This window comes from Ursus maritimus, unplaced genomic scaffold (genome assembly GCF_017311325.1).
Source record: "Ursus maritimus isolate PB19 unplaced genomic scaffold, ASM1731132v1 scaffold_12, whole genome shotgun sequence".
NCBI classification, from domain to species: domain Eukaryota; kingdom Metazoa; phylum Chordata; class Mammalia; order Carnivora; family Ursidae; genus Ursus; species Ursus maritimus.
Window position 1 is genome coordinate 13999372 of NW_024423564.1, and position 15325 is coordinate 14014696.

A 15325-nucleotide genomic window follows, 5' to 3' on the forward strand; every position below is an offset into this window, starting at 1 on the left:
TTGTGATTGGTGTCGGTGGCAGAAAACTAATCTTGGCCGAATGTAATTGGTTTGCTAAGGCCATTACTGAGCAAGCTCTCTCTCTCTCTCTCTCTCAATTTCTCTCTCTTTTCCCCCCTCTGGCACCAGAGTTTAGGACTTTTAACTTGTCCCAAGTTGCTGAAGCAAAAATCATGATAAAACATTCTGCTTTCTTTTACATCCCCCAACACAAAAAAAGCAAAACCAGAACTATTTGTAGGAAAACAATGGTTTTGTACATGGGAAGAAACAACATAAATTCAAAACTTACGGATAAGGATTAGCTCTATCACTCATCTCTTTAAAAAGTTCATATATCCACTCAAAACCAGCAGGGTATCCCCCTTGAAGTGTTATCTATACGAATTTCCAAAGAAAGTTGCAGGCATTTGGGCGGGGTCCTTGGAATATTTGCAATGTGGCCCAGTTCAAAGTTCAAGGTTTCATTCATGAGGATGCACATAAGGTCCATCTCCTTAATAGCCTCCTGGCCACTTCTGAAAACCCCTTAACGTAAGCGATTCCATGTCCTTTCACCTTCCACAGTTGTGACGCGCGGAGGAAGGGTTTCCCAAGCAGGGAGAGCACCCAGGGAAGGGTGACCGTGTGTAGGCTGCCAGGACCCCACACTATCAGTGCACTGCCCAAGCCCTGAGAGCCCCCGGACCGCAGCACAGTACTTACTGCGAGCTTCCAGAAGGCACTCCAGGAATGCTGCGTTAAGGAGGGACCCAGGCACAGAAGGGCCTCTCTCTGTCTGTAGAGACCCCATGCTGAGGCACGGAAGTGTAGGAAGTAAATAGAAATAAGCAAGAATCCTTATAATCCTACGTGTCCCTTTTCTTGGCGCCATACAGACATCCTGATCCAACGAGCTGGCACAACAGACACCGGAAAAGGGAACTCCCATGTCCCCAGACACGCTCGGTCCCGAATCCAACGGACAGAAGGGAAAACACACAAGCCGGTCAGGGTAAGTAAAGGCTTTACTGGGGATCAGGCAGGGCTGCGCAGGGACCACCCTGGGGGAGCCAGGCCGGCACTCCAGGCCATATGGGGCTTCGGGGCAGCGCGGGGGCGCTCGGGGCTGAGGCCGGGAGTCCAGCCCAGCTCCTGCAGGTAGAGCAACGACAGAGAGCAGAATGGTCTGGGTGGATTTAGGGCAGGAGGGATAACACCGGTGTTGACGACAAAGGGTCAGGATGAAGACAGGGTTGGGAGGGAGAAAGAGTGGCCCATAGGGGTTTCATGCGGACAAAGGAACGTCACAAAGGACGAAGAAGCAAGACAGCTGTTCGAGGACACACAGGAAGCCCAGCTCTGGCTCCTGGCTGGCATCTGCTCCGACACAGCCCTACTTGTTGCCCCACACGGCGATCTTTAGAAACAGAGGGCCGGGGAGGAAGCGACCGGACTTCATGTAGGCCGAGATCTTCTTCAGGCCCTGAGGGTGGGGAAAAAGATCAGATCTCCGGTCAGCTGCCCCCGGGAGGCAACCTGAGGTCTGGAGCCTTGCTTGTGAGGTCAATGTTGAGACACAGGACCGTCTCCCCGGGGTCCCCTGCTCTGGAACGTTGCCTCTTCCCGCTTCCAGTAACTAAGGGCACATCTGACTAAGATACAAAGACTACCGGTACAGGCGCTTGAGCTCCCCCAGAGATGCTCATACAGCTGGGGAACCCCACCAACCACCCTACAACACAGGCCCTACCACCACCATTCAGCAGAAGGGAAGCAGAGGCCCAACGGGCTTCAGCGGCCCCCTCAGGCTCCCAGGGCTGGCAGGTGGGAAGGGCTGGAGGGCAGCTGGCTCTCGTGCCAGGGCTGTGCTCTCCCTGCTACCCTCCCTCCTCCCACACCCTCCAGGAGGCCCGGTCCCTCCCTCTTTACAGAATCCCCCCTTTCCCAGAGGGAACATCCTAGCTTCTCAGGGTTTGCCACAGAGGGAACCCCAGCAGAACAGGGGTTCAGAATATGCCCACACAGCTAGCAGGAGAGGCCAGACCTCACCCATGACTCAGCAAGACCTGCATGAAGGGGGAGAGGCTGGGGAACATGAAAGCCAGGCCAGGCCAGACTCTAATTACTCCTCTTAAAGGAGAAGGTCCAACTGCTTGGCCTGGTACCTGAGGGCGATGTCATGGACACCAACTTCCTCCTGTCCGGTCCTGCCGCAGCCAAGGGGGCATATGGCTCTCAGGGGTATCTGAGCACCGAATTCCCAACACACGGAAAGGCCCAGTGAGTTCTAAAGACTTCAAAGATCCTGGAACTGCCTGTACCCAGCGGGCCACACACTGCAGCACACAGCTGTCCTCTGCTCTCCTGCCAGCCAGTCCCGGGAGCTCTGGCAGCAACCCCAAGGCCAGTCACCCAGACCCACCACCAGGGCTGATAAGAACCAGCTCCAAAAGCGCATCTCTTGATGACGAATGGAAAGAGACACAGACTGCAGGCTGGAATCCTGTAGCACAAGGGCCTCAAGCCCCACATCGCTCGCAAAGCTCACAGCGTGGTGCCCTCCAGCGAGGGACTGAAGGGGACCGGTGACATCAGGTGACATCCAGCCTGGGCTCCTCCAGCACCCACCTGGCCCCACCCACACCACACGGCTGGTGTTCCTCTCGCTCTCCAAGGGCTCTGAGCCCCAGGACGGCGGCTCCAGGGCCGGTCACCCTGGCATCCCCACGGTGCCCGACACAGTGCCTCACACCCGGGAGAAGATCCCTCGGCCAATAGGACTGAAAATAGATGGGCTGCCCCATCTCTGACTCAGAATCTCCAGTGATGGGAAAGAAGAAGGGCAGGGAGACAGGGAGGCAGGGAAGGAGCCCACCACAGAAGCCTCAAGACAGACTCGCTCCACAGGGGCCCCACCTATGTGCTCACAGCCCAGGACCAACGACCTTCCTGGGGACCTCAGGGCGGCCCCAGATGGGAATCGGATTGCTGCCAAGCTGCCCGGGGATCCCCAGGAAATGCTGTCTGTGCTCTTCTTAGGGACTGTCATCCCTACCATGGCTCTGCTCTCCTAACGCCAGCTGCACACACATTCCTGAACCCCGCTACGTCCTTGGGGTACGGAGCTGCGTGTCCCAGACTAGTAAAGAATCTAACCTTCCTTCAGGCACAGGAAAAGGAGAGCCAAGGACTACTGCCCTCAGAAGCCATAGGCTGAATGGGAGCCCAACACACACTATATTGGCTCCGTGACCTTCAGCAAATGACTTACCCTTTCAGACTCAGTTTCCCTACCAGGAAAAATAGGTGATCATTCTTCTACCGTGTAGAAATGTTGTAAAGACTTAATTTGACACAAATATCTACGATCCACAGCACATGTCATGACATAGATGACCTCAGTCAATGCTACTTATTCTTCACTTCACGTGAATGAAAAGGAAACATCAAGCAAAAGGAGGGAACACAAAAGAGATACAAACAGTAAGGAGTAGGAGGAAATCACCTCAAAGCGGGCCATGAACTCCTTCAGGTTTGGGAAGGCCTCCAGGCACCTGGGCTCGAATATATGCAGTAGGTCAAGGAGGTCATAGGCCAGGAAATCCACGTAGGTCAGCTAAGGAGAGACAACAGAGGAGTGAGCACCTAACTCTGAACCTGGGGAAATGAGAGCTTCCCACCCCCAAAGCCTTCCCCTTACCTTCTCCCCTGCAAACCAAGGCCTCTTCCCCAGAAACTGTGAGTAGAGCTTCAGCTTGTCAGGGAGTCCCTCCAGGTACCCGGGCCTCAGTTTCTCCTGAGACACAGAACAGCCGTCACCACCCGCAGAATCGGACCTCCTGGACAGAGAGGCAGGTCTCCCCCGGGCTCTGCATGACCCCCAGCTGCCAGGGGTCAGCAGCCATGTGCCCCACGGATGGGGTCATTGCCTAGGCGATGATTTATCCAAGCTCTGTTCAGCCCATCACACAGTCCATCTGTCAGAGGCTGTGGAAGCAGAGAACACCGCCTCGCTGGCCCTGAATCTGTCATCACACATCACCAAACGGCCTCCCAGAGGTCAGACCCAGGAGTGCTGAGGACCCGGCAGAGTTCTGGATGCAGATGTCAGGCAGAAGCAAAGAAGCACACAAGTGACATGGCCTGGGGGAAGAAGTCCTAAGTTCTACCTGGTGGGGGCAGGTAGGAGCGGCCCTCGAGCAGTTCTTGGGAAGGTGTAGAATCAGAGACTGAGGGAAGGAGAGGCAGGTTCAGAGCCCTGGGTCGGCCCTGCGCGCTCTGCTGGGCAGATGTGCTCAGGCCTCGGGGTGTCAGGAAGACCGTGCTGAGCGAACAAGGCAAACACGCTGTCCAGGAACTGAATTTCCACCTGGGGACTAGCCTCTCCCCGAGGGTTAGAAGGAACTGAGTCAGAGTACTCATCCAGTCCAGGGAATTATGAGGGTCAATCTGGTGAAAGTATAGGGAGTGGCTTGGAGAATAGTCACTCCTTCGGGTTCAAACAACAGAGGAGATCCAGCGTAGATGGCACACAAGAGTCCAGTCCGCCCTCAAAACCCTGTCCATCCCACCCCCGGGGAGGGGACTCACAAAGTCGGGGTTGTAGCAGAGCATGGCGAAGGCCATTCGGGTGTCAGTAACCTCATTCTCCAAAATGTCCACGCGAATCTTCTCCTCTTCTGTCTCCCCACCTACGGCCCACACAACAGAGACTCGCCCTCAGCATCCCACCGCAGGCAAGCCCAGGGGCCCACCACTGTTCCCCGCATCCCACCCTGCCCCACTCACATAGGTTATGTTTGCGAGCAATGTAGCGAAGGATGGCGTTGCTCTGGGTGACCTTGTGAGCCCCGTCAATTAAGTAGGGCAGCTGTAAGGCAAAAGGGCAGGTGGGTGGGCCACAGGCTCCCGGCACCCCCTCCCTTGAACAAGGGCGTTCCCCGTACCTGGCTCATGGTCGGCACTAAATCAAACCACTGTAAAATGGATGAATGAGCTGGAACACAGAGCGTGGGGGACAGGCAGGGACAAGAACCAGGAAGCAGAGAAGCTAGCAGGAGGCAGCAAATCCTGAAACCTCTGAGCTGGGAAAGCAGGGGGAGTAGACACCCCTCTCGCTTGTCCCCGGATCCCCCCACCCCCTGCACCTACATTGGGGAAGTCCAGGCCCAGCTTGAATTTTTCATTCAGCCACTGGCTTCTGTCATAGTCGGGAGCTGTGGTGGAGAAGATGGAGTGAAACAAACCTCCCCACAGCCCACTGTCACTGGGCCTGGGGAGGGGCAGGGTGGGGCACCCACCAAGGATCAGTGGTAAAGCTCCCCAAAAGGGGGATCTGGAATCTGGAACACTAAGTCTCACATTCCAGGTCTGGGGGCAAAGAACGCTTGGAAGGCTCTGGAACGTGTGTGAATAAGCTTACAAACCGTTTATGCAAGCCCTAAGGGAAGCCCACCCCAATGACTGATACAGGGGCTCCAGCAACCCCCCTCTCATGTCCTGCCTCCTAAGGCCAGCTGCACCTCAAAGGAGTCAGGGAAGCGCAGGCCCTGCTCCGACCAGTGGAGGGCGGCAGAGTGAGCAGCACTTGGCCAGAGCAAGGGTTGCTCAGTACCAAGAGGGTAAAAGTCAGAATGCGACGTGGATGCCATTACCGTCCCCCATCGTGTACTTCTTTTCCTCATAGTGTGAGTCCGTGTACTCCAGGAGCAGGCGGATGGCGTGAGCCAGCTGTGAAGACGCCCAAGCCAGGGGTCAGAGATGAAGTCCTGCCTGGTGCCTTTCTCTGCAGCAGGTAACCGCAGAGACCCCAGGACCCCCACCCGCGGGCACACACACACACACACACACACACACACACACACACGGAGTCAGGAACGCACCCACGTGAGGACAAACTGCTAGAAAGGACTGAGCTGCAGACAGCCCTAAAGGGGAACTTCTAGTACGAACGGTCCCCAGGGCGCAGCATTTCCTGCCCCCGTGCGCCTCCATCCCCCCCAGCGCGGCAGCCCCTTCGCTCACCCCGCGAATGTCCCAATAACCCAGGATCATGACCATGGTGATGGCTTTTGCGCTGAGCAGAAGGGCTTCCAAGAGCAGTGCTGGCAATTTATTCGGAGAACGGGTAGGAGGGGCCCAGAGAGCACAGCTTATCTTAGACCCGCCCCCACGAATTCCAAGAAGCCCAGCAACCCTGGCTAAGGCACAGCCCTAACAAGACTCCCCCATCTGTCCCCCAGCCTCTGGGGGCGGGGCCTGCCTTGTATGCAGAAGGCTCCTTGGCCTCTAGGGGTCCTGGTTCCCCTCCGCCCCCTGACTCACCATGCAATAGAGCGCTCTTTCTAGATAAGAATCAGACAGGACCCTTGGAGATGAACCTAAATCACAAAGTAAGAAGGCACATCTCCTCATCACTAGACATCGCTCCCCTTTGCCCCTGCACTGCCCTGATCACACCAACTGTAGGAGCCTCTGGCAAAGTTATGCCCAAAGAGCCCTGTCCCTCAAATCAGGAGTTTCAAGCAGCGCCTGTCCCGGAAAGCCCAGGACTCAGGCCAGTCTGAAAATTCCTCCCAGGACAGCCTTGGAGAACAGATCATCGGTGGGTGGGAACTCCTGCGCAACAAGGGCCAGAAAAAGGAAACGTGGACTCACTGATTCCTTCATGGCCTGTGGAGGCCCCAGCCTTTTGGTCACAGGGCTGAGATTCCTTAGTTCAACTGGAAATGAATCAATGACCCTTAGCACCTAAGTTGTGAATCTAAATCCAGAACCAGTCCCAGCAAAGGGCAGGGTTACGACGTACGGTCCAAGAGATGTCCTGCCAGTCAGCTACATGTCCCCACGTGGCCAGGACAGTGACCAGGAGTGTGGTGATGTCACACACAGAATGTGACAGAAGAGAGAAGGGGAGTCCTCTGACTGGCCAGGCACCAGTTCTGCCAGAGGGCAGCCAGAGGGATGGTCAGCAGGAGGGTGGAGGTCCCCCGCCAGGACCACAGTCAGGCTGGCCCCCAGCAGACCCTCGGCTGTCTAGTCCATGCATTCCAGCCTGACGCTGGCTTCCCACTCACATGGGCTTTTCTGTAGCTCAGGGAGACTCAGGTGGCCTCTCAGGTTCTCCTGCGATCTGTGATCTGTGACAACAACAACGTCCTGCCTGCCAACTTTCTTCTTTGAAGCCAGGAGACTATTTCAAACTAGGCGAGTGGGACAGAGCTTGGCCTGTGGCTCATTTCCCTTCGTATAAAGGGTATTGCCAGGCTTCGTGGATGTGTGAACACAGAAGAAGGGAACTTTGAAAAACAAACGTTCTTACAAGTTGCGACACAGATAAATAAGCTTCAAATTAGCTGACACTGTGTTAGGACAGCAAAGAGTGAGCCCAGTCTTGTGTGAGGATTTCCGAGCACTGGAATGGAGTATGCAGTGGGGAAAGAGGCTGCAGCCGATCGCTCGTCAATCTCAGAAGTCAGAGGTCTGTCCATCTGGGCCCGGCTGGGGAGCAGGGAGGGCGTGTCACCCGAGCCCAGCAGAGCTCTGTCCCTGCTGCCTGTGGTCCCCACGCGTCACCCCTGCCAATCCTCAGTGCTCTGGGTTCCCTGCCATGCCAGGGCTCCCAGGGACACTCACACACCTCAGGTTCGCAAAATGTGCAGGCAGATGGTGCCGCTTTAAAATCATAAGAAGGTGGCAGTGGTCAAGGAGACTACCACTGAGAAAGGATGGTATCTTCACTCCAACTCTTCTGCCAGCCTGTCCAGTCTAATTCAGCTATGCTTCTACCTTTTATGTCTGTTTGGTGTAACCAGCACCTTCATTGAGAATCGTGATGACATTGTGTATTTTCTTGTTATATGATAAGAAGTCTGTAACAGAACCACAATTAAATAATTCAGTGCATTAAAAACGGTGCTGATGTATCGCATGGTGCACTGGGTGTTATACCCAACTAATGAATCATCAAACTTTACATAAAAGAAATTTAAATTTAAATTTAAAATTAAAAAAAAAAACGGTGCGGACGGCCACCCCCTCAGTGTTCACCGTGATCCAGGAATGGAATCAGTCGTGGGTCAAGATGGTCACAGAGAGCTCTCCACAGGGAGACCCACGGACAGGGGCTCATCAGGCAGAAACACGCAGAGCCAATGAGCCATTAGCAAAACGTAAAGATGGAGGACCTCACGGGATTACTAGGATCATGGGACGCTCGCCTGAGATGACCTCGTGGAGCCAGGGCGCCCACGGTATTGACACAGACCCACTCGCCTCCCGGTGTGGCCGCACAATCAGACACTCTCCCCGTGGAACAACAGAAGAATCTGACGGAAGTATAACACTGCCCTACCCAGTTGCCGGCTAGTGTCTGCTGGGGGACCTACCCCAGTAACGTCAACAAACCAGAGGAATACGGTACATTCCAGAACATCAGACAGTGTCAAGAAATGCAAAAATTCAGAACAGGCCACAGGCTTCCTGCTCTGAAGCTGTCAGAGGAAGAAGAAGTCTGCAAACACCCACCTCCCACACAGGCCCCCACGGAGCAGCCACCGAGGGTCCCCGTCAGCCCTGGGGCCGCAGGGCCGGCAGAGAGACAGGTGCCCTGGAGGGAAGACAGGACGCAGTGGTCAGGATGAAGGCTTTACTGACAATCAGGCAGGGCCGGGGAGGGACCCCGCTGCGGGAGCCAGGCCTGCACTCCCGTCCTCACGCAGCGCTGGAGGAACTCAGGCAGAGCCCAAGGGCCAGGGAGACGGTCGGGCTCCACAGTGTCCAACCGCCGGTCAGAGAAGAGAGGTCTGGTTGCCTTGAGTGCAGGAAGGATAATGTCGGGGGGGGGGGCACATGGGTGAAGAAAAGTGGGGCGTTGGACACCTGGAAAGGTCCTGGATGAATGTCACTGGATAAGGTAAAGGGGCCCAATGAGGCTGGGTGGGAGTTTCCAGAGAGAAAAGAGGAGAAAGCAGCTGGTTCCAGGGAACAGGGAGGCCCAGCTATGATCCAGGACCCCTGCACAAAACACAGCACTGGCTCCTTGCCCACATTTCCCCTCACGCAGGCCTACTTGTTGCCCCATACAGCCATCTTTGTGTACACCGGCTGTGGGAGGAAGCGGCCGGACTTCATGTAGGCAGAGATCTTCTTCAGGCCCTGAGGGTGGAAAAAGAAGGTCCAACATCAGGGTTTGCTGCCTCACTGGGATTCACGCAGCCCCACCGAGGTGCACCAAGGTCGGGAGCCTTCTTGTGAGGTCAGTGTTGAGACATGGCACCGTCTCCCTGGGGTCCCCCGCTCTGGAACGTTGCTTCTTCCCGCTTCCAGTAACTAAGGGCACATCTGACTAAGATACAAAGACTACCGGTACAGGCGCTTGAGCTCCCCCAGAAATGCTCATACAGCTGGGGAACCCCACCAACCACCCTACAGCACAAGCCCTACCATCACCATTCAGCAGAAGGGAAGCAGAGGCCCAACGGGCTTCAGCGGCCCCCTCAGGCTCCCAGGGCTGGCAGGTGGGAAGGGCTGGAGGGCAGCTGGCTCTCTTGCCAGGGCTGTGCTCTCCCTGCTGGCCTCCCTCCTCCCACACCCTCCAGGAGGCCCTGTACCTCCCTCTTTACAAAATCCCCCTTTCACAGAAGGAACATCCTGACTTCTCAGCATTTGCCACAGAGGGAACCCCAGCAGAACAGGGGTTCAGAATATGCCCACTCAGCTTATAGGAGACTCAGCAAAGCCTGCATGAAGGGGGAGAGGCTGGGGAGCATGAAAGCCAGGGCAGGCCAGACCCTAATTACTCCTCTTAATGGGAAGGTCCATTGTTTGTCCTGGCGCCTGGGGCCGATGTCATGGACACCAACTTCCTCCTGCCGAGTCCTGCCGCAGCCAGGGGGGCATATGGCTCTCAGGGGTATCTGAGCACCATCTTCCCAACACACGGAAAGGCCCAGTGAGTTCTAAAGACTTCAAAGATCCTGGAACTGCCTGTACCCAGTGGGCCACACACTGCAGCCCACAGCTGTCCTCTGCTCTCCTGCCAGCCAGTCCCGGGAGCTCTGGCAGCAACCCCAAGGCCAGTCACCCAGACCCACCACCAGGGCTGATAAGAACCAGCTCCAAAAGCGCATCTCTTGATGACGAATGGAAAGAGACACAGACTGCAGGCTGGAATCCTGTAGCACAAGGGCCTCAAGCCCCACATCGCTCACAAAGCTCACAGCGGGGTGCCCTCCAGCGAGGGACTGAGGGGGACCGGTGACATCAGGTGACGTCCAGCCTGGGCTCCTCCAGCACCCACCTGGTCCCACCCACACCACACGGCTGGTGTTCCTCTTGCTCTCTAAGGGCTCTGAGCCCCAGGACGGCGGCTCCAGGGCCGGTCACCCTGGCATCCCCACGGTGCCCGACACAGTGCCTCACACCCGGGAGAAGATCCCTCGGCCAATAGGACTGAAAATAGATGGGCTGCCCCATCTCTGACTCAGAATCTCCAGTGATGGGAAAGAAGAAGGGCAGGGAGACAGGGAGGCAGGGAAGGAGCCCACCACAGAAGCCTCAAGACAGACTCGCTCCACAGGGGCCCCACCTATGTGCTCACAGCCCAGGACCAACGACCTTCCTGGGGACCTCAGGGCGGCCCCAGATGGGAATCGGATTGCTGCCAAGCTGCCCGGGGATCCCCAGGAAATGCTGTCTTCTTAGGGACTGTCATCCCTACCATGGCTCTGCTCTCCTAATGCCAGCTGCACACACATTCCTGAACCCCGCTACGTCCTTGGGGTCCTGAGCTGTGTGACCCAGACAGAAATGGATCCAAGGTGCACCTTCTGGTCCAGGAAAGGGAGAGCCGCTCCCTGGTGCCCACAGCAACCAGCCGCTGCCTGTGAGCCCAGGACAGCCGGCACTGCCCCTGTGACCAACACAAATGACTGACCCTTTCTGCCTCATTGCTCTAATCTGTAATATGCAGGCGATCACTCGTCTGCTGTGCAGGAATGCTGTCAAGATTTCATTTCACACACTGTATGTCAGATGTGCGCACAGATCCTGGCATTACGCAAACCCTGGATAAATGCTACTTAGTCTTTGTTGTGGCTGTAAGGCTAGAAAAGTATTAGAGAAAGGAGACCATACAGAAGACCTATAACGATTAAGCAGCCTCAGGGGAATCACCTCAACGCGGGCCATGAACTCCTTCAGGTTTGGGAAGGCTTCCAGAGACTTCGGCTCAAATATGCGATGCAGGTCAAGGATGTCATAAACCAGGAAATCCACGTAGGTCAGCTAAGGAAAAGCAAAGAAGGAGTGAGCACTTAAGTCTGAACGTGGGGAAATGAGAGCTTCCCACCCCCAAAGCCTTCCCCTTACCTTCTCCCCTGCAAACCAAGGCCTCTTCCCCAGAAACTGTGAGTAGAGCTTCAGCTTGTCAGGGAGTCCCTCCAGGTACCCGGGCCTCAGTTTCTCCTGAGACACAGAACAGCCGTCACCACCCGCAGAATCGGACCTCCTGGACAGAGAGGCAGGTCTCCCCCGGGCTCTGCATGACCCCCAGCTGCCAGGGGTCAGCAGCCATGTGCCCCACGGATGGGGTCATTGCCCAGGCGATGATTTATCCAAGCTCTGTTCAGCCCATCACACAGTCCATCTGTCAGAGGCTGTGGAAGCCGAGAACACCACCTCACTGGCCCTGAATCTGTCACCACTCATCTCTAGGAGGCAAGAAGCACACAAGTGACATGGCAAGGGGAAAGAAATCCTAAGTTCTACCTAGTGGGGCACAGATAGGAGTGGACACTTGAGTAGTATCTGGAAAAATGTAGAATTTGCGAGACGGAGAGGAAGGAGGCGGTACAAATCCCTTAGTCGGCCCTGCGCGCTCTGCTGGGCAGATGTGCTCGGGCCTGGGGGTGTCAGGAAGACCGTGCTGAGCGCACAAGGCAAACACACTGTCCAGGAACTGAATTTCCAACAAAGTTGTAATGCTCCGGAGACTTGGGCTCCATATGTACAGGCGAACTCTGACTTAAGTTTAGTAGGAACCGAGGCAGAGTTTTCACCCCATGCATTCTCACTCTGGTGACAGTTCAGGGTCGGGGGGTCATCATCTCCACTGGGTTCAAATGGCAAGTAAATACAAAGTAGAGGGGACACAAGACTCCAGTGTCCTGTCCAAAGCCTGTCCATCCCGTCCCCCGGGAGGGGACTCACAAAGTCGGGGCTGTAGCAGACCCTAGCCAGCTCATTAGAGGTGTCCATAGCTTGGTTCTCCAAAATGTCCACGTGAATCTTCTCTTCTTCTGTCTCCCCACCTACGGCCCACACAACAGAGACTCGCCCTCAGCATCCCACCGCAGGCAAGCCCAGGGACCCACCACTGTTCCCTGCATCCCACCCTGCCCCACTCACATAGGTTGTGTTTGCGAGCAATGTAGCGAAGGATGGCGTTGCTCTGCGTGACCTTGTGAGCCCCGTCAATTAAGTAGGGCAACTGTAAGGCAAAAGGGCAGGTGGGTTGGCCACAGGCCCCCGACACCCCTCCCTTGAACAAGGGCGTTCCCCGTGCCTGGCTCATGGTCGGCACTAAATCAAACCACTGTAAAATGGATGAATGAGCTGGAACACAGAGCGTGGGGGACAGGCAGGGACAAGAACCAGGAAGCAGAGAAGCTAGCAGGAGGCAGCAAATCCTGAAACCTCTGAGCTGGGAAAGCAGGGGGAGTAGACACCCCTCTCGCTTGTCCCCGGATCCCCCCACCCCCTGCACCTACATTGGGGAAGTCCAGGCCCAGCTTGAATTTTTCATTCAGCCACTGGCTTCTGTCATAGTCGGGAGCTGTGGTGGAGAAGATGGAGTGAAACAAACCTCCCCACAGCCCACTGTCACTGGGCCTGGGGAGGGGCAGGGTGGGGCACCCACCAAGGATCAGTGGTAAAGCTCCCCAAAAGGGGGATCTGGAATCTGGAACACTAAGTCTCACATTCCAGGTCTGGGGGCAAAGAACGCTTGGAAGGCTCTGGAACGTGTGTGAATAAGCTTACAAACCGTTTATGCAAGCCCTAAGGGAAGCCCACCCCAATGACTGATACAGGGGCTCCAGCAACCCCCCTCTCATGTCCTGCCTCCTAAGGCCAGCTGCACCTCAAAGGAGTCAGGGAAGCGCAGGCCCTGCTCCGACCAGTGGAGGGCGGCAGAGTGAGCAGCACTTGGCCAGAGCAAGGGTTGCTCAGTACCAAGAGGGTAAAAGTCAGAATGCGACGTGGATGCCATTACCGTCCCCCATCGTGTACTTCTTTTCCTCATAGTGTGAGTCCGTGTACTCCAGGAGCAGGCGGATGGCGTGAGCCAGCTGGGAAGACGCCCAAGCCGGAGGTCAGAGATGAAGTCCTGCCTGGTGCCTTTCTCTGCAGCAGGTAACCGCACAGACCCCAGGACCCCCACCGGCAGGCACATTCAGACACATGCATTGGCACCCCCTCCGCACTTCTGTCCACACACACACACACACACACACACACACACGGAGTCAGAAACACGCCCACCTGAGAAGGAAAAGACCGCTGTAAAGGGCTGAACTGCAGCCAGCCCTGAGCAGGAACATTCTGGTAGTATTGGTGCCTAGCGCGGCGCATTTCCTGCCCCCGTGTGTCTCCTTCCCACCGAGCCCGGCGGCCCCCTCGCTCACCCCGCGGATATCCCAGTAACCCAAGATCATGGCCATGGTCAGCGAGCGTTTCGCGGTCTTAGGGTGAGGCCTAGACCGAACTGGGCTGCAAGTTCGTCCGGGTGTGGGCCGGCCCGGGGCGGGGCCTGATTGCGCCCCAGGCCCCGCCTGTGCCCCGCCCCTGCCAGCTTGTGCCCCGCCCCTGCCAGCCTCCGCCACCTGAGGCTCCGCGGGGGAGCTACGCGCCCGAAGACGCGGTCTGCCCCGCATCCGCGGGCTGCAGGAGGGGCGTCCTGGGGGAGGGCCTCCTGGCTTCGGGCGCCCCTGGTTCTCCGCCAGCCCGCGGCTCCCGGTCCCGTCCAGAGCTCTCTCTCCAGGTCTGGGAGCCGGCGGGGCGCTCAGAGACGAGCCTGAATCACAGAGAGCGGGCACCCTTGTCCCTCCTCTTCTCCCTGAGCATCGCTCCGCCGAGCCCCTGCGCTGCCCAGATCCCAGGAACCAGAGAGCTTCTGGCTCCAAGCTAGAGCCAAAGAGCCTTGTCCCTAAATCGGGAGTTTAAAGCAGCGCCTGTCCCAGGGGAGCCCAGGACTCAGGCCAGTCTGAAAATTCCTCCCAGGACAGCCTTGGAGAACAGACCATCAGTGGGTGGGAACTCCCGCCCAGGACAAGGGCCAGAGAAAAGGACACCTGTTTCCGTCATGGCCTGTGGAGGCCTCAGCCCTTCGGTCACGTGGCTGAGACCCCTTAGCTCAAGTGGAAATGAATCAATGACTAAGTCGTGAATCTAAATCCAGAACCAGTCCCAGCAAAGGGCAGGGTTATGAAGTGCAGTCCCAGAGATGTCCTGCCAGTCACCTAGATGTCCCCACGTGGCCAGGACCACGGTCAGGCTGGCCCCCAGCAGACCCTCGGCTGTCTAGTCCTTGCATTCCAGCCTGACGCTGGCTTCCCACTCACATGGGCTTTTCTGTAGCTCAGGGAGGCTCAGGTGGCCTCTCAGGTTCTTCTGTGACCTGTGATCTGTGACAACAACAACTTCCTACCTGCCAACTTTCTTCTTTGAAACCAGGAGACTATTTCAAACTAGGCGAGTGAGACAGAGCTTGGCCTGTGGCTTGGTTCCCTTTGTATAAAGGGAAGGCTTCGTGGATGTGTGAACACAGAAGAAGGGAGGGTTCTGTAGAATCTTAAAAGGATTTAGGTGAGGGAGGTCTATGCCAGACCAGTTGGGCTATACTGATCCATGCCCCCCTGTGTTCTGTAAACATGTGGCTATGCTCTTGATTGTCCCTTTGTTGAAAGTCCCAACTCTGTTAGCCATTCATTCAACAAACATTTCGGTACGTCTATGTGCTGGGCTCTGTGTTTGACTCTCAGCATGCAAAGAAAACATCCCAACCCTCGAGAAACCTGTGCTTTCGAACTGTGCTCTGCAAGGTGGCAGCCGCCAGCCACGTGTGGACAACTGAGAGCTTGAGATGTGGCTGGTGCAACTGACGAACTCAACTCTTCGTTTCATTGCATTGTAATGAGTTTAATTTTTAAAACTGATATCACTTTGGTTATCGAAAAACATTTAGGTGTGTTTGGGACACGCTGCGTATGTGAATCAATTTTTTTACCTGTAAATGTTTTGAAATCCAGAAACAGGTGAAATATCTCCAGTGACCATGTAGGGT

The 15325-nt window shown here is 56.2% G+C and overlaps 2 protein-coding genes across 4 annotated transcripts; both read right to left on the reverse strand.

Moving 5' to 3' along the window:
* Positions 1–991: 991 nt before the first annotated feature.
* LOC103675005 (glutathione S-transferase Mu 1) lies at positions 992–6163 on the reverse strand. Its single transcript, XM_008704027.2, has 8 exons — positions 6007–6163; positions 5637–5712; positions 5134–5198; positions 4771–4852; positions 4573–4673; positions 3683–3778; positions 3488–3598; positions 992–1465 (listed from the first exon to the last, which is right to left on the reverse strand). The coding sequence occupies exons 1-8, from the start codon at positions 6040–6042 to the stop codon at positions 1376–1378; spliced, it is 657 nt and encodes a 218-aa protein (XP_008702249.2). The 5' UTR covers positions 6043–6163; the 3' UTR covers positions 992–1375.
* A 2452-nt stretch (positions 6164–8615) lies between these two features.
* On the reverse strand, positions 8616–13801 carry LOC103675003 (glutathione S-transferase Mu 1). 3 transcript variants are annotated; one of them, XM_008704025.2, is made up of 8 exons: positions 13668–13801; positions 13256–13331; positions 12753–12817; positions 12391–12472; positions 12193–12293; positions 11353–11448; positions 11158–11268; positions 8616–9138 (listed from the first exon to the last, which is right to left on the reverse strand). In XM_008704025.2, the coding sequence occupies exons 1-8, from the start codon at positions 13701–13703 to the stop codon at positions 9049–9051; spliced, it is 657 nt and encodes a 218-aa protein (XP_008702247.2). In that variant the 5' UTR covers positions 13704–13801; the 3' UTR covers positions 8616–9048. The 3 variants fall into 3 exon arrangements, with proteins under 3 accessions (XP_008702247.2, XP_008702245.2, XP_008702248.2); XM_008704023.2 differs by lacking the exon at positions 13668–13801 and adding an exon at positions 13525–13661; XM_008704026.2 differs by lacking the exons at positions 12753–12817; positions 13668–13801 and adding an exon at positions 13525–13661.
* Between the last annotated feature and the right edge of the window lie 1524 nt (positions 13802–15325).

Excerpts from the sequence above, each read along its gene's own strand:
- LOC103675005 (XM_008704027.2), bottom strand. The coding sequence starts at position 6,042 with ATGGTCATGATCCTGGGTTATTGGGACATTCGCGGG. Across the intron at positions 5,713-6,006 it reads GTTATTGGGACATTCGCGGG|CTGGCTCACGCCATCCGCCT; the intron begins GTGAGCGAAGGG and ends GCGTCTTCACAG. Across the intron at positions 5,199-5,636 it reads GAAGTACACGATGGGGGACG|CTCCCGACTATGACAGAAGC; the intron begins GTAATGGCATCC and ends TCTCCACCACAG.
- LOC103675003 (XM_008704023.2), bottom strand. The coding sequence starts at position 13,614 with ATGCGCCGCGCTAGGCACCAATACTACCAGAATGTTCCTGCTCAGGGC. Across the intron at positions 13,332-13,524 it reads AGCGGTCTTTTCCTTCTCAG|CTGGCTCACGCCATCCGCCT; the intron begins GTGGGCGTGTTT and ends GCGTCTTCCCAG. Across the intron at positions 11,449-12,192 it reads TCTGCTACAGCCCCGACTTT|GAGAAACTGAGGCCCGGGTA; the intron begins GTGAGTCCCCTC and ends TCTGTGTCTCAG.